General features: G+C 35.6%; 1 protein-coding gene across 3 annotated transcripts; it reads left to right on the forward strand.

Moving 5' to 3' along the window:
• The first annotated feature begins 920 nt into the window (after positions 1 to 920).
• On the forward strand, positions 921 to 22,442 carry LOC106079822 (uncharacterized). 3 transcript variants are annotated; one of them, XM_056024873.1, is made up of 14 exons: positions 921 to 1,046; positions 7,628 to 7,814; positions 10,571 to 10,659; positions 10,929 to 11,050; positions 11,712 to 11,808; positions 12,694 to 12,801; positions 12,928 to 12,978; positions 14,268 to 14,339; positions 15,097 to 15,226; positions 15,603 to 15,706; positions 16,462 to 16,553; positions 17,441 to 17,539; positions 18,045 to 18,162; positions 19,397 to 22,442. In XM_056024873.1, the coding sequence occupies exons 2-14, from the start codon at positions 7,652 to 7,654 to the stop codon at positions 19,613 to 19,615; spliced, it is 1,464 nt and encodes a 487-aa protein (XP_055880848.1). In that variant the 5' UTR covers positions 921 to 1,046; positions 7,628 to 7,651; the 3' UTR covers positions 19,616 to 22,442. The 3 variants fall into 3 exon arrangements, with proteins under 3 accessions (XP_055880848.1, XP_055880847.1, XP_055880849.1); XM_056024872.1 differs by having other exon boundaries at positions 922 to 1,046; positions 7,585 to 7,814; XM_056024874.1 differs by lacking the exon at positions 921 to 1,046 and adding an exon at positions 3,147 to 3,272 and having other exon boundaries at positions 7,585 to 7,814.
• Positions 22,443 to 22,456: the final 14 nt, after the last annotated feature.

Below are 22,456 nucleotides of genomic sequence, written 5' to 3' on the forward strand. Positions count from 1 at the left end.
TTAATTCGCGGTAAAAACAACAGAAGTTAGTAGCTATACGAGGAGCATGCATGGGACCACCACTAGCATAGTCCTGTCAAAGAAGTTTCAACCATCACAGAGAATCTTTCTCTTGCTTGGGAGAAATTAGTGGGAGTGACTACTAAGGTGCAACAAGTAGCCTATAGTCGACAGCGAGATTTATTCAAAAGGTTGTCGAGTCAAATGGAACAGAGCCTCTGTAGCTTCACTGAATTATTCACCAACAAAATCTATGTGGCAAGGTGTTCAGTCTGGACCATGTGATGATGATCGTGTTCAGATTGAATAAAGTTCGTGGTTTTGTGGTGGCCGATGTTTCAAGAGCCCAGTTTGAGCTGAAACTGGAACTGGTTGACTTACGAAGTTAAACATTGGCAAATTTCAAGCATTCAGATAATGGATTTCGCTCTGTGTTTCTTGCAGAAACATTTCTAAATTTCCAAAAACAAGCGTTCACAATGATAACAATAATCACTTCTTTGTGAGAACAAACCTTTTCAGGGATGAATCGGTTGACACTCATATTACGTAATCGTCTCACGGACGGACATATAGAGTTTTAGATTGAGGGCTCCAACTCGGCGTGTCATCTATGCAGCCGGATATTTAAAAGTTGGTTTAGGATAAACTTTCATGAATCAATGTAAGTATTAGATTCAATGGGTTCTAATAAAAATGGTTTATAGCCTATTTCCTGTTTTTTATTTTTTTATTTTTATTGTTGTTTTGTTGATCTGGCCCGCGACACGACTATCGAAAATTAAAATGGCCCGCCGACCGAATAAGGTTGAGCATCACTGATATAGTCAGTCTATGATCTTATCTAGGTCTGTAATTAATTAAGATGACGGTCAGTGACAGCATTAAATCTACAGAAAAGGGAGATCATTCTACTATGTTTGCAATTGTCAACAATTTGAACAATATTATGACTGCTGGTCCGAGTTCATGTAGATCTAGAATAATCTAGATCTAGACCTAGATCTGGTTTTGACGGCATTCTATATTTTGACATATCAGCACCTGTAATTGTTTATTTGACTCCCTTTGATTACTTTGAATGTATTTAATTATTACTATAATACAGTAACTATACAAGACGCAAAGAAGGTTAACTTAAGAACTTGATCACTCCTTCAAGACTCCTTGCTCTCTTTCTCCACAAAAAAAAAATACTAAACTAAAAAAAAACAAGGTCACAAAAGACAGTTTGTGTGGAAACACAAACTCAAAATCGGCCCCCGAAGTGGTCTACCCAGGCAGGTTCAATATTTTCTGAAAGAACATCCGAATGAAATTATTATAAATAATTTATATCCAAGACAAATGAGAGATAAGAATGGAGAAAGAAGGTTAACAGAACTTGTGTAGTGCCCCAACAGTCCTGCAGATCAAAGGATAGGTGAAAGTGAATGTTAAGTTAGATGTGAATATGGCCTAACTAGTTCACCTTTCAGACCCTGTGGTCTATAGTAGGGCAGATGATGTAAAGTTCATCTCTGTTTTTGTGGCCTATGGTTAACGAGGCTGTCATGTAGCCAGCACAATGACCAACCGCCGTTACTCTTCCCCAACTAATGTCAGGTACCCATTAGAGCTGAGTGGACTCCGAGGTGCCCAAAGATTCCAAAGTTGAAAATCCCAGTCTTTACCAGGATTCAAACCTGGGACCCTCAGTTCGGAAGCCAAGCGCTTTACCGCTCAGCCACAGCGCCTCCCCTGGCCTAACTGATGTCTTATAATTGATCTAATTGTTTTGAAAAGGCTCAATCTCTTATTCGAATCCTCAAAAAAAAAAAAAATTTCCGCAATAAAAAAAAAGTTCACAAAAATGAAGTTTAAAAGATTACTATTCTTTTTAAATAAGGTCTAACTTATAATGCATACTAATTAGCTTTTTCTCTTAAAAAAACTGCTTGCATAACTGATTTTAAAAATTAGATTTTTTGCTTTCAGAAAAAAAAAAGTAGCCGTTGCATCAGAACTTTGAATGGTCTAAAATATTGTGATGTCCGATTTTCAATATCTTTTCTAGTTTACGAGATCTAAACGGGAAAGACGGACAGACATTTCGCACAAAACTAATAGCGTCTTTTCCCCTTTCGGGGACCGCTAACTAGATCTAGATCTAGATCTAGTTTAGAATTTAGATCTTGATCTAGACCTAGATCTAGATCTAGATTAACTAGATATACTAATAATAGTAATATAGATTATAGTATATACTGATTACTCACTGACACTATACTTATAATACTATAGAGTCACTATAATTATAATATAGACAGTATAGATTTAATAGATCTAGATTAATCTAGAATCCACTACTTGAGTACTACTAATAGTAATTATAGTAATACTATATTAACTATATATATAATATTACTATAGTATATAGACTCTATGATCTATATTTATTATTTTATATTCATAGACTTTGTACAAAAGCTCCTTCTTCCCTAGCGCTATACTATTAGAGCATGGAAGTAACGTCTGTATCAAGTGTATCATATAACTTATAAGTGATTATAAGATAAGATAGACTCAGACTAAGTCTAAGTTATCTTATCTTATCTTATATAATACAGACGTTACTTCAAAAAAGAAGATGATTACGTCCTAACTCTTCTCTACACTTCTAGTTTGAACTTCTAAAGTCTATAAATATAAATAGTCTAAAGTCTATATAGTCTAGATTCTAGATTAATCTAGATCTATAATAACTAATATAGATTTAATAGATACTCATTATATAATATATAGATTCTGGGGAGTCTTGATAGAATAGATAATATAATAGATTTATCTTTTTTGATGCTATTAGGCTAAGCTTTGTTATTTATTTAAACTGTGTCTACAAGGAAGCAAAAAGTAGGCAAATCAAAAATAGACTTAGAAAAGTCTTTTTTTAAGCCTGTCTTTACTCTTAGGACTCGAGGAAAAAAAAAAGAAAATATTGTTAAAAAATACAGTAATACAGTCATTTTTTTTTTTGCGATTTCTATTAATGCTTTATTTAATTATATCTGATTTTTATATGGACTGCTAGATCTACCTTTTTGGGAAATACCAAAAATAGAATAGAATGGTTTTTATACAAAGCTTGTTTTTTTTTGTGAATTGAGGCCTTTAGGCTGTGAATCTCAAACATGTGTTAGTGAGCATCTTAAATGGTAACAGGAACCTTTGTACAAAGTTTCATGCAAATTTGTTTGATTAATTGATAGTTTAGGAGATCTCTTGAGCAATCAGTAAGTGGTATTTTAGGAATAAATATAAAATTAGTCACCATATCATATGATATTTCATATTATTTAATTCGTAACTATTACTTGATTATAGATTAAGACATGTTATTAGTTGGATCTGGCTATAATACAAAAAACAGAAATGGAAAAGTGGTTTGAGTGCTGGGACAAGTCCCAAAAAGCCTGTGGAGTCTGGGAGCGCATGCAGCGTCCTAACCTCACTTCCTCGTGGTGGAGGCTGTCCAGGCCTGAGCAAGCTATTATAGCACAGTGCAGGACAGGCCACTGTCCTGTTGGCTCATATTTCTCGCGGCTATGGCCAAATTTTGATTCACGGTGCCACGGAAGAGGAAACCGTGCCTCATATTCTGTTTGACTGCCCCAGACTTGCTGATCTCCGTCTTGACACGTCTGGGAAACCCAAAATTCTCGACCTGTATGGCGACATTTATACACTACGCAAGACAGCAGGGTTTCTGACCAGTGCTTTTGCAAGAAAGGATTTGAGCCTCTCAAGCCCTCACTCTAATGGAGTTTGATGATGATGATGATGATTAGTTGGATCTACTATCTAGAAAGTATGTGACTGTTGAGTTAAAAGCAAATTAAACTATAATGGTTGCCTGACTGGTAATAGTGGTAGGGTTTTGTGGTACATACTATGAGCTCTGGACTGTCCTCAAGATGGTTGATGGTGAGATCTTGCCTTGCTGTCCTGAAGAATGTTTCAGCTAGGGTGTAATTATCTTCATTTCTGAATGTCCCAAATCTGTAAAATGAAATGTAGCCAGGTGCAGAAGAACCTTTGCCCTCATCTTCCTTCCCCTATATGCCTCTGTCAAGTGTCTCTTTTACTCTCATCTCACTTCCCTCCTTAAGCCTCTGTCAAGTGTCTCTTTTACTCTCATCTCACTTCCCTCCTTAAGCCTCTGTCAAGTGTCTCTTTTACTCTCATCTCACTTCCCTCCTTATGCCTCTGTCAAGTGTCTCTTTTACTCTCATCTCACTTCCCTCCTTAAGCCTCTGTCAAGTGTCTCTTTTACTCTCATCTCACTTCCCTCCTTAAGCCTCTGTCAAGTGTCTCTTTTACTCTCATCTCACTTCCCTCCTTATGCCTCTGTCAAGTGTCTCTTTTACTCTCATCTCACTTCCCTCCTTAAGCCTCTGTCAAGTGTCTCTTTTACTCTCATCTCACTTCCCTCCTTATGCCTCTGTCAAGTGTCTCTTTTACTCTCATCTCACTTCCCTCCTTATGCCTCTGTCAAGTGTCTCTTTTACTCTCATCTCACTTCCCTCCTTATGCCTCTGTCAAGTGTCTCTTTTACTCTCATCTCACTTCCCTCCTTAAGCCTCTGTCAAGTGTCTCTTTTACTCTCATCTCACTTCCCTCCTTAAGCCTCTGTCAAGTGTCTCTTTTACTCTCATCTCACTTCCCTCCTTAAGCCTCTGTCAAGTGTCTCTTTTACTCTCATCTCACTTCCCTCCTTAAGCCTCTGTCAAGTGTCTCTTTTACTCTCATCTCACTTCCCTCCTTAAGCCTCTGTCAAGTGTCTCTTTTACTCTCATCTCACTTCCCTCCTTATGCCTCTGTCAAGTGTCTCTTTTACTCTCATCTCACTTCCCTCCTTAAGCCTCTGTCAAGTGTCTCTTTTACTCTCATCTCACTTCCCTCCTTAAGCCTCTGTCAAGTGTCTCTTTTACTCTCATCTCACTTCCCTCCTTAAGCCTCTGTCAAGTGTCTCTTTTACTCTCATCTCACTTCCCTCCTTATGCCTCTGTCAAGTGTCTCTTTTACTCTTATCTCTCTTTCCTCCTTATGCCTCTGTCAAGTGTCTCTTTTACTCTCATCTCTCTTCCCTCCTTATGCCTCTGTCAAGTGTCTCTTTTACTCTTATCTCTCTTTCCTCCTTATGCCTCTGTCAAGTGTCTCTTTTACTCTTATCTCTCTTTCCTCCTTATGCCTCTGTCAAGTGTCTCTTTTACTCTCATCTCTCTTCCCTCCTTATGCCTCTGTCAAGTGTCTCTTTTACTCTTATCTCTCTTTCCTCCTTATGCCTCTGTCAAGTGTCTCTTTGACCCTCATCTCTCTTCCCTCCTTGTGCCTCTGTCAAGTGTCTCTTTTACTCTTATCTCTCTTTCCTCCTTATGCCTCTGTCAAGTGTCTCTTTTACTCTCATCTCACTTCCCTCCTTATGCCTCTGTCAAGTGTCTCTTTTACTCTCATCTCACTTCCCTCCTTAAGCCTCTGTCAAGTGTCTCTTTGACCCTCATCTCTCTTCCCTCCTTATGCCTCTGTCAAGTGTCTCTTTTACTCTTATCTCTCTTTCCTCCTTATGCCTCTGTCAAGTGTCTCTTTTACTCTCATCTCACTTCCCTCCTTATGCCTCTGTCAAGTGTCTCTTTTACTCTCATCTCACTTCCCTCCTTAAGCCTCTGTCAAGTGTCTCTTTGACCCTCATCTCTCTTCCCTCCTTATGCCTCTGTCAAGTGTCTCTTTTACTCTTATCTCTCTTTCCTCCTTATGCCTCTGTCAAGTGTCTCTTTTACTCTCATCTCACTTCCCTCCTTATGCCTCTGTCAAGTGTCTCTTTTACTCTCATCTCACTTCCCTCCTTAAGCCTCTGTCATGTGTCTCTTTTACTCTCATCTCACTTCCCTCCTTATGCCTCTGTCAAGTGTCTCTTTTACTCTCATCTCTCTTCCCTCCTTATGCCTCTGTCAAGTGTCTCTTTTACTCTCATCTCACTTCCCTCCTTAAGCCTCTGTCAAGTGTCTCTTTGACCCTCATCTCTCTTCCCTCCTTATGCCTCTGTCAAGTGTCTCTTTTACTCTTATCTCTCTTTCCTCCTTATGCCTCTGTCAAGTGTCTCTTTGACCCTCATTTCTCTTCCCTCCTCATGCCTCTGTCAAGTGTCTGCCTCTTTTACTCTTTTCTCTCTTTCCTCCTTATGCCTCTGTCAAGTGTCTCTTTGACCCTCATTTCTCTTCCCTCCTCATGCCTCTGTCAAGTGTCTGCCTCTTTTACTCTTTTCTCTCTTCCTTCCTTAAGCCTCTGTCAAGTGTCTCTTTTGCTCTCATTTCTCTTCCCTCCTTATGCCTCTGTCAAGTGTCTCTTTTACTCTCATCTCTCTTCCCTCCTTGTGCCTCTGTCAAGTGTCTCTTTGACCCTCATCTCTGTTCCTTCCTTAAGCCTCTGTCAAGTGTCTCTTCGACCCTCATCTCTCTTCCCTCCTTATACCTCTGTCAAGTGTCTCTTTTACTCTCATCTCTCTTCCCTCCTTATGCCTCTGTCAAGTGTCTCTTTGACCCTCATCTCTCTTCCCTCCTTATACCGCTGTCAAGTGTCTCTTTTACTCTCATCTCTCTTCCCTCCTTATGCCTCTGATAAGTGTCTGTCTCTTTAGTCCTCATCTCTCTTCCCTCCTTATGCCTCTGATAAGTGTCTGTCTCTTTAGTCCTCATCTCTCTTCCCTCCTTATGCCTCTGATAAGTATCAGTCTCTTTTGTTCTCATCTCTCTTCCCTCTTTATGCCTCTGATAAGTATCAGTCTCTTTAGTCCTCATCTCTCTTCCCTCCTTATGCCTCTGATAAGTATCAGTCTCTTTTGTTCTCATCTCTCTTCCCTCCTTATGCCTCTGTTAAGTATCTTTCTCTATAGTCCTCATCTCTCTTCCCTCTTTATGCCTCTGTTAAGTATCAGTCTCTTTAGTCCTCATCTCTCTTCCCTCCTTATGCCTCTGATAAGTATCAGTCTCTTTTGTTCTCATCTCTCTTCCCTCCTTATGCCTCTGTTAAGTATCTTTCTCTATAGTCCTCATCTCTCTTCCCTCTTTATGCCTCAGTTAAGTATCAGTCTCTTTTGTTCTCATCTCTCTTCCCTCCTTATGCCTCAGTTAAGTATCAGTCTCTTTAGTCCTCATCTCTCTTCCCTCCTTATGCCTCAGTTAAGTATCAGTCTCTTTTGTCCTCATCTCTCTTCCCTCCTTATGCCTCTGTTAAGTATCAGTCTCTTTTGTCCTCATCTCTCTTCCCTTCTTAAAGTATCTGTCTCTTTTGTCCTCATCTCTCTTCCCTCCTTAAGCCTGTCAAGTATCTGCCTCTTTTGCCCTCAGTCACTCCCGCCTCTTTTTTTTTTTTTGGTTTTTGGTTTCCCCCCTTCCCCTTCTCAAGTCCCCACTCACTCATCTGTTGCTTGCTATTTTGTCCCCCCCCCATAAGTCTCATGGATCCCCATGTGATGTCCTTTTTTATATGCTTTTGGAAAATTTATATATTATTATTAATAATAACTTTTTTTTTCTATATTTTATCTAGTTTTTCTTTTCTGTTTTCTGTTACAAACTACAAATAATGAAAGCTTTGAATTGGTGACAAACTTGGAATGACAACTTTAATCAACATGCAAGAACATAATACTGATATTAATCAAGACAGTGAATGGAAAAGGCCAGACACACTAAGTCATTTAAAAGCACACACCCTAACACGTATTTCTGAAGTAATGATCTTAGACAGCCAGTGTGGGCTTCTAGTTTTGAAACGATGTAAGATACTTATTTTTAATCTAAATTATTTTAGGTTGTGATATTTAGATTGATGGGACAAGGTTTGATGTTTTATTGATTTCTGCATCATGGTACATTAAGATTTCAGTTTCATAAAGGAAGCTACATTTATCCCAAACTAACACTTCCCCTAGCAGTGGACTCCCTATTTGCTGACATCAGTGACAATAGCTTTCTTTTTTTTTCTGTTTGGTCAACATTCTGCTGTAATGCTTTTTTTTTGTTTTTTTTTTTTTTCATTGTAGAGATTTATACTTTCTCTTCAAAGAATTAAATTTTCATCCACTAAACTTACCCAGACTACCAATGCATACTTCACCCCATACAGAAACACAAAATATGCAATGCTAAAATTGATTTATGGCAGATTGCTGAAGGATTAGCCACTGACTTGTTAAGGGTGGACAAAAAAGACATGCACAATTTTCAAGTTTTTTTTTTTTTTTAGAATTATCAGGAACCAGGCAAACTGAGTTGAAAAAAAAAGAAGAAAACTCAAATTGAGCAGAACATGGATTAAAGTGAATTGAAATAGATTGCACTCTAATTCATTTAAATCTCCTCATTAGATGGGAAAGCTATGTTACTTTAAGCAACATCACCATTAAGTTGTAGCTTCATTATTAGTATTATATGCAGTAAAAATAGAAAAACTACAAAACTCTTCACCAAAATAACCTGATTGGGGATGGAGGAATGAAACTCGAGTTTCTGTATTAACTCATGTATGACTTTCACAATAATTGACAGAGAAGACTTGGATTTTTTTCAGGAGTTTTATCCTTTTTTTATGGTTCCTCTTTTAAATTTGCAAACTCTTCATGGATTCAGGAATCTGGACATGCATCTTGATAATGACTCTAACTATTTTTTTTATAGAAATTTTACACTTTGGGAAATAAATTACTATCTAATTGGCCTTATAGTGAAAACAGTGAAACTGGGAATTCCTGCTTGAATTAAAAAAAAGATAATTAAATAAATAGATGTTAATGAGGATTTTGGACTCTGTCTTTTCAGCTGGACTGCTAGAATTAATTATACTTTTTTTTTTAAATCTATCATTCATTAGTTATTTGGATTGAAGTAATCACTCTTACATAAGTCACCATTGACTTTGTTGTTTGAAAGATTATAAGATTTATTTACCCATTGGAAGAAGTTTTCTTTTAACTATTGTAAAGAAACAAACTAAAACTCTATGGCAATATGACAAGGGGCTCTCCAATACCTTACTTCAGAGAACAGTTTCAGGAAAAGAAGAAGAGGGAGACACAGATGGAAAGAGGACATAAAAGAATGGACGGGCCTGCCATTCTGATAGTTTCTATCCAAGGCAAAGGACAGAGAAGGATGGAGAATATTGGTAGATAAATCTGGGGTGGGGGCCCCCACTGGTCCAACAGACTAAGAGATAGGTGAAGATGAAGTTATTTGACCTTAAAAGGTCTAGCACTCCTGTGAAATACTTTATAGCATTGTGGAAACATTTAAAAGGTCATTCTTTTTACAAGGGGTGGGAAGAGGCTTCCAAAAATGTGCTCTGTGGTTTTCAAACTTTTTTGACCCATGTATCCCTTAATATAGTCAAAACTCAAAAATAAAAAAAAAAGACTTGAATGAAGTTGAAATTTAAAGAGTGTATTTATGTCCGGCTCAATATTTGTAAGTAGCAACCGCAATTCTCAAATACAACAAATTTCTAGTTGGTTTCTTTTATTTGTGATGAGGTACATTATGGCAATCAATCCACTTTAAATTATTAAATTATAGCTTTTATATAGCGCTACTTTCATGCTTATAGCATGCTCAGAGTGCTATGGTCCAATCTCTTTTGTGGACCAGTTGGGTGGTGGGGGGGAGGGGGTATCTGGGAGAAGATTTTCCTTGCTGCCTTTAGGTGCTCAGTAAACACAACTCTGCATGAGTCAGGTGTTGAACCTTGAGCCCCCTTCATAGGTAACCAAGCCAAGTTCAAGCGTACTTAGCCTTTCGACCACACATAATGCAGAATATAAAATTGGAATCTGTTTTTGTAACCAGAATTTGTGGTCTCCTTTTTCAAACATTTGATTCCTAGATCACGATATTTCAATAAGCTGTTTCTATTTTATTAAGGATTCATCTGTGATTGGGATCAGAGTTTGTCCATTCCCAGTCGGGAATATTCAAGTGATCACATGAATGTCTTCAAATCTTTGGTTGAGAACTTTAGGTCATCATAGATTATTACTTAATAGACATATTAAACAAGGGGCAAGTTGCTTATTATTAAAATTATCCGACTGGATAAACTGGCCTTTAGTAAAGTTATTTTAATTGTATAAAATTTTCATCATTCTGCGGATACCCTAAGGTTGTCTTGTGGACACACAGATTGAGAACCACAGCCATGCAGATCTATTTCTCATCTTTTTAAATAGGAAAATGGTGGCTGATAGTTTGGAAGGCTTGGCTAATTGAGTTTAAGTCTTTTATGTTCCTAATGAAGTCTTGAGTTTAACTGTATAAGGACATTTCTGAGTTAAACACCACTGTTTCTTGCAAAGAATTCTACAAAGTAATTATTTCCATTTAACAACATTTTAAATAAAAATGTCTTGATCTACAATTCATTTTAATTTTCATATATTGATTTAGACATTGGTTTATATTTGTGTTTTTATTGGATATATAGGTTTCCAGTTATTATAATATAAACTATTTTCTCTTTATCTTTTAATATATATTTTTAGCTCTTCAGAATCTACCTCATCGTAAAGCATTTGAAGTGTTTTCAAAACAGATGAAGCTGTTGGCTCAGAAATGTCTAAATCCTTATTTTGTAAGTGAAAAATAGAAGTATTATAGTGTAATTATTATAACTTTCTGCACACATTGAATTTCCTTAATACAGAGGTTTATTAAAATCTAATTGAATTAACAAGGTTTATTTTATTTCATTTATTTCACAAAATAACTCATAATGCCAATAATTTTATATATATGTATTTAACTCATAATGCCAATAACTTTATATATATATATGTATTTATTTATTTCTATTTTTATTTATTCAGTAATTCCTCTATGAATATCTTCCATTTTGTACAGAGATGTGAGGGTGTAGATTTCTTCTACCTTTGCAAAAATGACATTTACCTAGTTGCTGCCTTTGTTTCACCAGAATCTGATGACACTATCTCTGTTGTTCTTTATCTGGACCTTCTTCAAAGGTTAGAATCTTGTTGGTAACTAGTGATTCCTATGAAACACAAGAACATTATATAATGACAAATAATGCTTAAAACAATGAGCAATGTAAATGATTTCTTTGACACATACACATACTGACCATGCTAGATCATTTTGCCAGTAGTTAACAATTGTATGTAAGTTTGTAAAATTACTGATTAAACAATCCAAATAAGGATGCTTGTAATAAAGTCAATTGCAATTACCAGTTGTTTTGAAAGGGTTGTATTACATTTCCAAATATTAAATCATTAATGTGTAAAGTAAAGTAAAGATGATAGCTCATTATAAAACTAATCAGTTATCAGCAACACTTAATGAAAAAAAATATTGATAGTATATGGTTTTTTACTAAATAAATTGTACATATAAAGAAAATTTTTTTTTTATTCATAATTTTTATCTATTCTCATACATCCCTAATTTATTGCAAAATCGCATTTTTTATACCACATTTATTTAATACCGGTATATTAGATGATTTAATTATTTTTCAGATAATTGTAATCATAAAGAAACTACTTCCAACAAAATATTGTGTTTCCCTAATTTCACTATTATACTGTTTGCTTTTGTCACAATTTGTATTTGGTCAAATGTATGTAGAAAAGTTTAGTTTGAACTTGTGACATCCTGCCTTAGATTGTATGACATTATGAAAGACTGCATTGGAACTGTGAATGAAGCCTATGTGACTGTGAATAGGATGCTCATCTTTGAACTTCTGGATGAAGTCGTGGTAAATAAACATTTCTCCTAAACCTTTCTATGCTTTGCCAAGACAATGCAATGCTAAGGATTGAAACTAGAGTGTGTATTATGTCAGTCTCTATGATCTATAGTCTTTATCCTTATCAATAGAGTAAGTAAAGTTCTTCTCTCAGACCTTGCGATCTATGGGACAGATGATGTAAAGATCATCTGTTTCTGTGGCCCGCTTTTACAAGGGTGTCATGTGGCCAGCACCACAACCAACCACCTTTACTTTTCACCAATTATTGTTAGGTATCTATTAGAGCTGGATGGACTCAAAGGTGTCCTAAATAACTTGAAATTAAAAATCTCAGTCTTCACCAGGATTCGAACATATGACCCCTCGGGTTGGAAGCCAAGCGTTTTACAACTCAGCCACTTTGCCTCCATCCTTGTCAATATTGTTTGTTTACTACAAGTGGTAAAGTGCTTGGCTTTAAATTAGAGTGTGTTGAGTTTAAATCTCCTTTTGTCCCTAGAATTTATTTTTAAATCTAAGATTTTTAGGCTTCTTTATCCATCTCTAAAGGTTACATAGACCTGGAAATTGGTAAAGAAGCTGGTTGCATAACACTCGTATCAACATTGTCAACATAAACCTGTTAGCTATTTTACCTATCCCAAAGTTTATAACATCTTTTAATTGTCATAAATGTATCCTAAATTTTTATATACCGGTAATAAATATTTACACATTTTAGGCCTATCTGAATTATTGAAATTTTTTGGTTAAGTTTTTTATTTTTTTTGCCCCTTTTTTTCCCCCTCAATTATTTATAAATGAAACTCTGGGGCAACTCTGTTGGTTTGTGGTTTTAATTTAAACACATCTTCAAAAGGTTAATTGACACCATTATTTGTTTCAATACAGAACTCTGGTTACTGTTTTGTTTCATCATATGCAGAAGTGAAACCTCATTTAACCTTTGAACCAATACGCCCAACTATTCCACAACCTGATGATTTGGCATCAAGATTTGTAAGCTAATGTATTTTTAACTTATTGTTTTCTTAACTTACAACTATTTATATTATTAGATGCATTTGAATATTGGAAAAGGGTGAAAGGAAACATTTATTATGAAGATCTTTACATTTGTTTTAGTTTGGCATTACAGTTGGTGATGGAGCTCGTCTACAGGCAGGCTCAACTGAAGTAAGTAGCGTGGTGTTTAGCTCAAAAACCTAAAAGAGTTGAATATATAGTTATAAAGGTAGTCTAAGACAGAAGGATTTATGCTTTTACTCTGTTATCTCTTTGTCATTTTTAGTGACCAAATGTTTTTTTTATGAGTTGAAATTATGTTGAATGGTTGGCCCTTTAAAACTCTGTGGCATTTTACGTCTCAAGAGACGTTCTTTTCCCTTTGCAACTTCTTGTGTGATTAAAGAGGCCAATCCTTGATACACAGCTGCGATTGCAGGTTGGGCATATATAATCACCAGGCGCCGTTGCATTTTCACCCTTCTTTCTGCTTCTATTGTGTATGACATCTGCAATCCGTGACCCTTCCTTTATGCTCTCTCTCCATGTGGATCTATCCAGTGCTACCTCTTCCCAGCTGCCAGTGTCGATTTTGAAGAGCTTCATGTGGCGTTTGCAAACATCCATATAACGTAAAAGTGGGCGACCAGCCACTCTCTTGCCTTCTATTAGATCGCCATACAGGATGTCCTGTGGAAGTTGACCTACTGGCATTCTACGAACGTGGCCAAGCCAGCCAAGGCGTCTGCTGCTGATAACAGAGTGGATGTCCTGGCACCCTGCTCTTTGTAGCACTTCCTCATTGGTTATCTTGCCACCTTATTTTATAGATCCGCCTTAGGCATCGGAGGTGGAAGACATTCAGCTTTGTTTCCTGCCATGAGTAGGTTGACCATGTTTCACTTCCGTACAGCAAGGTGCTCAAAACACAGGTCCGGTAGACTAGGGCTTTAGTACTGTTAGTCAGCAATATGTTGTCCCAGACCCTTTTCTGCAACCGTGACATGGTGGCCATTGCCTTGGCTATCCTGTTGTTTATGTCTTTATCCAGTAGAGTGTTGTTGGATGCAAACACTGCACCTCAAGTAAGCATTAATGGCCAACCACTAGAAATTGTTGATCACTTTTGTGGCCCTTTAAAACTAGTGTTATTGAATCAAAAATCTCTTGGAGATTCTAATTAAGCTTAGTTAGTTGACTATTAATTTTAACAAATTCTGTGACAACTTGAGTACTTCATTAGTTTTAGATTTTACTAGGTTCATTTACAATGATAGTAATTCGTTTAAATATATTTATTTACAACTACAGAAATTCCAAATGATTTTGATTTTAATATTTTCAGTGAGTACTTCTCTGTGGCTTAGATTTTAACACAATGTTTGTTTCCCTTTGACTCAGTCAATGAATATCATCCTTGTCATTAAACGTCTGTCATTTTTTCCTTTCTTTTTTCACAGCTGAAGTCCAAGGCCCCTAACTCTGCATATATTAATATAGTTGAAGAATTATCTGCAGTGTTTAGTCCCAATGTAAGTAACTGCCTTTTAAAGTATTTTTTTTCTTCTACCCAGTATATTGATTTAATGCATGAATGACCAGAAGGTCAATGCTCAAATAGTAAGAATTTAAATCTTAAAGAAAATATAAATTGGCTGGTAATAAGTGCTATCAGCAAAAAATCTCTGTCTTGCATTATCCTGTTCAGCTAGTTTTAAATGCATTCTATTCTTGTTGTGTGTTTCTCTTGGATTGCCAAATGCAGCTTTGTTACTTTACTTGCCCTTTTTTTCTCTTGTTCCCTGATTCCCACACTGTATACCCAACACAATCCCAGTTCCCTTTATGTCATTCATCTATATCTAGTCTGTTTGGCCAGTGGATTGGATTATTCTCTTTATACTTTTAAATGCCTGTGAACTTTCAAATGCAAAAACATTTCTTAAGATGATTTTAATTTTTTGTTCTAAAGATGATTTTTGAGTCTCTCTTCTCAATCTTAAATCTAACAAGTTGTATAATTCACCTTAATTAACCTTTATTATAACATTAGAATTGGGACAAATGGAATATTGTCTCATTTCTTTTATAAATGTCAATCTTCACATTTTGAAAACTTAACATTTAAATCTCCATCACTTGTAACAATAAGATTTGATTGTTTCTCCATTCTTACCAATTGAAATTTTTTTTAAATTTCATCTTTTTAATAAACCTATTTGTCATATTAAATATAAATAAATATAAATGAGACCAGTAAAATGTTAAATGTCTTGACCTGGTCAATAGGGTGAAGTCCGTAGTGCTGAGTTGTGGGGCAAGCTGACATTGATAAGTACTTTGGATCAGCCTTGTCCCATTTTTATACAACTGAATTCTGACCTTGTCATCCTCACCTCGAAATGTAATGAAGGTCAAGGTAATATAGAACTTAAGTATTCTTTTTTTTTTTCATGTAAATTGTACATAACTAGATAAAATAATAATTATAGCGCATTAGACTGAATAAAATAAAAGTGTAAATCTGCAAGCTAATTTTCTTTAAAAAAATTACACAATGAACAATGGTCTTAAATTCTCTAACTTATGTCAAATACCTTTTTAGTTGGGTGGGCTCAGGGGTCCTAGAAATCCTGAAGTTCAAGATCTTAAAGTTCAAAATTTCTGTCTTCCCCAGAATTTGAACTGAAACCCCCTCGGTACAGAAGCCAAGTGCTTTACCATTCAGCCACCAAGCCCTGCTTTCACTTCATTTAGTTCATCTTATTTCAACTGACTCTTTCTTATTTCTCTAGTGGCAGGAGCAGTGCACATTGACAATCCCAGTTTCCATCCAAGTGTTGACACCTCACTTTTGGTCAAAAAGAAAGTTTTGAGAGTCTTACCTCCCCCTGATCAGGTGACTTTATAAACAATATATGATTCAAGAAAAAATACACTGACAATTATTCACATTTCATCAGTCACAATGTGTCTAGTATCTGAAATCTATAGATACAAAATATTGTCAAAATTGGTACAATGAAATTTTGAAATTAAATCACCAGAAACTAGTTCCGAAACAAATATACTTCAATCACATTGTCCCAGAGCAGCATGACTAGAACCAAGAACTTGCTATAGTATAAAATAAGAGGAAAAAATGCTATTGACTTGTGTTGGGAAAAACTTCAATTAGTAGTAGATGAGCTTAGACCAGAAGTGTATTTTAACTCAAGAAATCCTTAGGCTGGACTAGATTTGCCTTGACTTTGTTTGTTTTCAAGTAGCAATGTAGAAATTGGGAAAAACCCTGTGACATCACAGTTTCAAAACTTTCCATGAGTCAATTTATGGGCTTGTAAAATGATTATATTAATACCATGCAACATACTTGGGGTGGGGGAATAAGAAAGATTTGTTCTTTTAATATTTAATCTATCGGCGTGGCATAACAATTACATTTATTGAGTGTGTTTCACCTTCACCTATCTTTAGTCTGTTCCATCATTGGGCATCACACAAGATCTGTCTACCATCTTTCTCCATTCCTCTCTGTCTTTTGCCTTGGATAGAACCTCTTTCAATGGCAGGCCCGTCTATTCTTTAATGTTGTCTTCCCATCGCTTTCTTCTTCAGCTCGAATCAACCATTACAATTTTTTAACATTTTCAGACCCGTCTTATGGTGTATACATTGTCTGACTCAGCCTGCATTCACATTCCTGTTGTTTTGATTCCCAGTTTAATGCCAATAGATGACAGTAGGTAAGAAGTTAACCAAATGTTTATTTTTAATTCATATACCATAAATTAATAAGCTTATTGTCATTTTCTTGGTTGACTAAGATGATTGAGTAAATAGTTAGATCAAGCTGAACTCTACTCTTTGATAAGTAAGCTAGAAAGAAAACTCTAACACAGAAGAATGAATGAATCATGATGTTAAACACATGCACCGTAAAAAAGCTTTATTTGGACATCCTCAGAATGTAGGAAAACAATCAACATTTCCACTTAGAGGGTATCAATAGAAGTGCTTCAAATATTTAATAATGTTAACAAAAACAAAGGTGACTGAGGGAAGATTGGAGAAAAGGTTAATGAAAAGTTTGGTTAATCAGAAGTTTGGTTAATCAGAAGACGTGGGTCAGTGGTATACAAGTTTGGTTAATCAGAAGACTTGGGGCAGTGGAATACAAATTTGGTTAATCAGAAGACTTGGGGCAAAGGTATACAAGTTTGGTTAATCAGAAGACTTGAGGCAGTGGTGTGTGTTAGAGGTGTTTCTTGTTGTATTCTCCTAGCATTGAGAGACATGACAATATTGTCAATGTGGCAACAGGATTAAGAAACTGCCAAAGTTATCTAACATATAGCTCAGTTATGATTTTAAAATCATGTGTCAACAAGCTTCATCTTCTCAAGAGCTATACACATGGCAGAAAAAAAAAAGGTTTTTAGGCAGCATAATAGTGTTTATGTGTCTCATTTATTTACTGTTAACCCCCCCCCCCCCCCCCCAAATTTTTTTCTTCACTTTAAAATATTTAGACAGCATGTATTGTTCAGTATAGATTGTGGAAAAAAAAATTACATTTATCTCTTATCTTATTTTCATAACGCTTGCCTGAAATGTAATTTTGTTTGCACAGAGATTATAAATTTTCTCTTCGACTTATAAACCAAGCAGAGAGCCGAGCCAGAGCTTCTTACATCAGAGTGAAAGTAAAATTACCTTCTTGGGTGACAAGGTAAGTCAACGTTTACCTTGACCTACAATATCACTGGAATCATACAAATATTAAAAGGACTTAATAAATTTCAAAGTATGGTAATGTGCACACTGGAAATATTACTATTGAAAAGCTTTTAGACAGACTAGGCATGTGTTTCCTTTAGTTATGGTACTGTGATGATTTTATTGAGACCACAACAAATTGATGTGATGTTTTTACAATTGACTTATGTCTGAGCACATAGGTTTCAATGCTATCATGAATGAAATTATATATTTTTGTAGCAGAAAGTAGGCAATGTGTTTAATACAATCATTAATTTGATATTGTTTCTAACAACTTTCATATATTACAAGTTGACATTGTAACAGCAACAACAACAAAAAAGATTACTTAGTGTTGCATACATAATTAGTATGATATTTTTTTAATTGACTTTGTTATTATTTTGTCATTTATTTTGGAAATTTTGCAAAATGAATTTTTCTCCAACTGACATTGATTTGTGTTTCTATGTTAGCGTGTCCACCACAAAGTCAGGGGACAATCAGTCCAGTCATTTTGATTCTCAGGAAACATCTGCTGAATGGGAAGTGAAGAAATCAGCTGGCCGGACAGAGGCGTTCATAACATTTAGGGTAAGAGGCTCAATTGTTTGGTCAAGACTTTCAATCTTTGGCTTCACTTAAGGAATTCTGCACTCCAGCCAAACTTTCAATCTTAATATTTCAATCCCTGTTCATTTGGGCGCACAATCTCCTTCACTTTCTGCATATTGAATTCCAGATACAATTATTGCTTTTTGGACATTGAGGTCAGCCTGTGTTCTGTTGTTGATGATAATTTATTGCACTTCAGATAAAGTTTGTTGATTCCTAACATTAAAATTGTCTCGGTTGTACCAGCCATCACAGTAGAGTAGAAGAACCAAGTTATCACACATATTATTTACACTAAAAGGGAACTGGCTTGTCTTGGAGTTTTTTTACTGCCAGACGGATGCAATCGAGACCAATCATCTTAGTAGGCTTGAATATTGACCTGGGATTTGGCAATGGCCTTTTCCTCTCACCACAGGTTGCCACTTCACAGGTCAGTGTTCATGCCTACTATGACGATTGATCTGGGCGTAATGATCACATTCTTTGTTTCTGAAGTCCAAATGAGGTTTGAATAAAGGAAGAGTAAATGATGGAACTACAGTATGCTCAGAGTGTTGTCCCATTTCTTTCTAATATAGAGTATAGTGTAAGCATTTACTACATTCCAGATGGAAGTCTGATAAATGATTAATAAGAAATGAGCTTTTTATGATCTTTGAATTCTGCAAAATTTTTTACAATGTAATTAGCCACCCATTTGAATATGTTGATCTCTTCAGCACAAAAGGAAACACTAACTCACACGAAATAGTTTTATCAAATTTGAGTAACTTCCACATATACAAGAATCTATTTCAAACTTTCCTCTGAACTCAACACTACTGGTATTTTATTTTCTCTTTTGAAAGTCTTGGCAGTAAACCGTCTTTGCTGACAAATGTTTTGACTAAGTGTAAAGTCCAGAATTTATCCCCCAGTTTTACATTTCTTTATTCTGAATTTGAGAATATTAAGGCATTATTCACTTATACATTAGTTAGAGTTGGAAAGTATAGCTGGTGGGTCATTGATCTGTCCACATAGGTCTGCAATAATTTGACCCAATGAAATAAGTGAACCCTTAATTTAACCTGCATTTTGAAACAAACAAAAAAAAACATATTTGTTTGGCTTTGATTGTTTAGCCCATAGTTCTTTTTTCTCTCAATTAGTTTTATTGTTTTATTTATGAAATCAATTAATGTATTCCTATTACAAACTGTATTTGCAGCTGATCAACCCTAAGGACAAGTCTATCAACCTCAGTGACATCGGCCCAATATCTATTGCCTTTTACATGACCCAGTTCTCAGCCTCTGGTCTAGTCGTCAACATGGCCAAAATGGAGACTCAGTCTCCTGATCCTTTGAGTGTTCCTCCTAATTTTTTCTTTGGTGTATCCACAAAGGCTGCTTCCTACATTGTGAGGACAGATGTACCAAAAGACTGAGACTGAAGAATGACAATAATATGAAGGTGCTGGGTCCTAAATCTCTGAAGAGTTCAGTGACATTGATCCATGATGCTTTGGCATTTTTTTCGGAGCCAAACCTATTTTAAAACCTATTTTAAATTAGAATTCATGTCTCACATAAAGCTGTGTTTTCCAAACCTATAGGCACTGGTGAAGGAACAGAATTACAGCAAATATCAAGATTCAGTAAGGAAAGAGATCAAATCTCCATAACATATTTTTAAAGTTTGTTGGCAATTTAAAATTCATGCGTCTGTGCTAGTCTGATATAATATACTTGTAACTATAATTACTTTATATTGAAATTTTTTTTTTCCTTGTCATAAATGATGTAGGTCTTTATATTTACTGTTTTCAAGTAAGGCTTCACTGAACCTAAGAGACTATTGCATTCAGTCAGCTATCTTATAAATAAATATTTTTCAATCTCAAGATAGTACCTGATGATTATTCAACAGAAACTATTGCAAGTTATATCAAAATAAATTTTACTGAGAACTAAATAAATTACAACTTGAAGAATCTCTTGATAAACTGAGCTATTGTTTTGAAGATAAAAAGAGGACAAGATTATCAACAAAGAAACTGGCGCTGCACTGTGGCAACATGCCAATTGTGCTTTCATTATTCATTCTTATTTCTTGCTGGATGTATATTGAATGTTCTTTTGTAATTAGTTATGCAGATAAACTTTGTCACATGAGTGAGTCTGGTGTGAATGTACACTTTGGTTTCTTATAGTTATAATGTTTTTTGTTTGGTGTAATGCACAAATTGTAAGACAAATTTCCATACGGACAATAAAGATTATTATTGTTATTATTATGATAAAATATTACTACATAAGATAGCATGAAAAAAACAACACATTATAGTTCCATAATTCTTGTAGTCATTTACAACCTGGGAATTGCTTATAAAAATAACTGCAATAAAAAGGTCTAGAAAACAAACTTATGAAAGAAAACATTGTCGGACTCTGAGAAGTGAAAAGTTCTGGACCAAAAAAAACTTCAGATTCATTTTAAAATCTGACATAGAGTGGGAGTTCACGGAACAAAGCAAATTAATCAAAGTAGACAAAGTTCTAAACATTGAGATGAGAATAATGACTGAAGCCCCCTGACCCGCTAAAAAAAAACCCATCATAGCAATGGTACATAGTAAATTACTTATTCAAAAAGCCTTAAACCTTAAAAAAAAAAAAGCACTGGGTGTTTGAGTTTGTAAGATGAACTACTAAGTTTCTTCCTTGAAAAACAGGCTGTCATTCATCTATCAGATATAAACCCTTAAAAACTAATATGGCGTTACAGCAGTTTCATATCCCACAATACCAAATGATTAATAGCTTATGCCTCAAGAACATAAAAAAAAAGTACAAAAGATTTAATCTCAATTGGATAGAGGCCTTAACAATTGTTAGGGCAGTGAAGAATGTTGTTCTTTCATCTGTGTGGGAGACAGTTTGCTCTTATCACAGATCATGTGCCACTAAAATGGATTTTCTATCCAACCAAAGGTTTTCCAGCCATGCCAGCTGCAAAGATATGCTGAGTTCTCAACAGGATTCATCAACTCAATTTGATCATAGAAAATCTTACGTCATATGCCAATAGACACAAGAGTACACTAAACAGAGACAATTATTTGGCAAACAATCTTTTCTATAGATAATAACTCTATGGAAAGAATACAGCTAAAGGGAAAACATCATGAAAGCATCAGGCCATGATTCACAAGTATTAAGTTTCATTTTACAAGACAGTTGGACCAGAGTTTACATTAGAACTAGTTTAGACACGCTCAAAACAGACCAGAAATGACTACAAAGCAAAAATTAAGAGTATTTTTAAATTGGATATAAACATTCAGGTGAGTGCAGACCAAATCAAGAAGAAAAGTGAATGTGATAAAAAAAAAGGACCTTTAATGTGTGCAGCAGAGTTATTGCTAAGGCATCATATTGAGACACAGTGATCATTCAAGAGACTGATACCGCTACTAGAGAAATAATTCCTCCCAGTTCTGAAGGATATTAATATTCTCCAATTTAAACTTCACCACCAGATTCCATCACCCTACTTTAATGACCTTAAAGCCAGGTCACATTACCATCTCTAGATCTATCATCCTACCTTAAAGCCAGGTCAAGATCTACTGAACCTCAAGTTCCCATGCTCCATTTGTATATTCTGGACATTGTAATGAGCGGACCTGAATTTTGAAAACTTAATCTAATGAGTTTGACAATTTTCGTTTGTCTAGGGCAGGGGTTCTCAACCTGTGGGTCGCAACCCCCTTGGGGGTCGATTGACGATTTGCCAGGGGTCGCCAATGACCATCGAAAAAATGGATTGTTTTGGTTTATTCTTCTATTCCTGTGAGTGTGTGCGTGGGGGGGGGGGGGGTCGCGGCAGAGTGGGTGGTTGTAAGAAGGGGTCGCCGAGCTTAAAAGGTTGAGAACCGCTGGTCTAGGGCAATGACCACTAAGACATATACAACTTTTAAAGTGATGTAGGCTGCTTTATAAGTAAGCTAATATCAAGATATTTTGTTTTCTTACTTAGGAAACATGCTCATTTCAGGGCTGTTTATTTTGATTTCTGCATTTGAAAAATTCTTTGAGGAAGAAGGCGGTGCTTTAGTATATTAGTATTGAATAGTTTGATAAGGAGGGATGTGCTGTAGTATAATAGTATTGTATAGTTTGACAAGGAATGTAAGTATGTAGCCTATGTACTACTCTTGCAAAGCTAAACCAATAAACTTCCAGGTGACTCCTGGGAATGATTGAACTCAACCTTGTTTCTTTTC

Source organism: Biomphalaria glabrata, chromosome 3, assembly GCF_947242115.1.
Source record: "Biomphalaria glabrata chromosome 3, xgBioGlab47.1, whole genome shotgun sequence".
In the NCBI taxonomy this organism is placed as follows: Eukaryota; Metazoa; Mollusca; class Gastropoda; family Planorbidae; genus Biomphalaria; species Biomphalaria glabrata.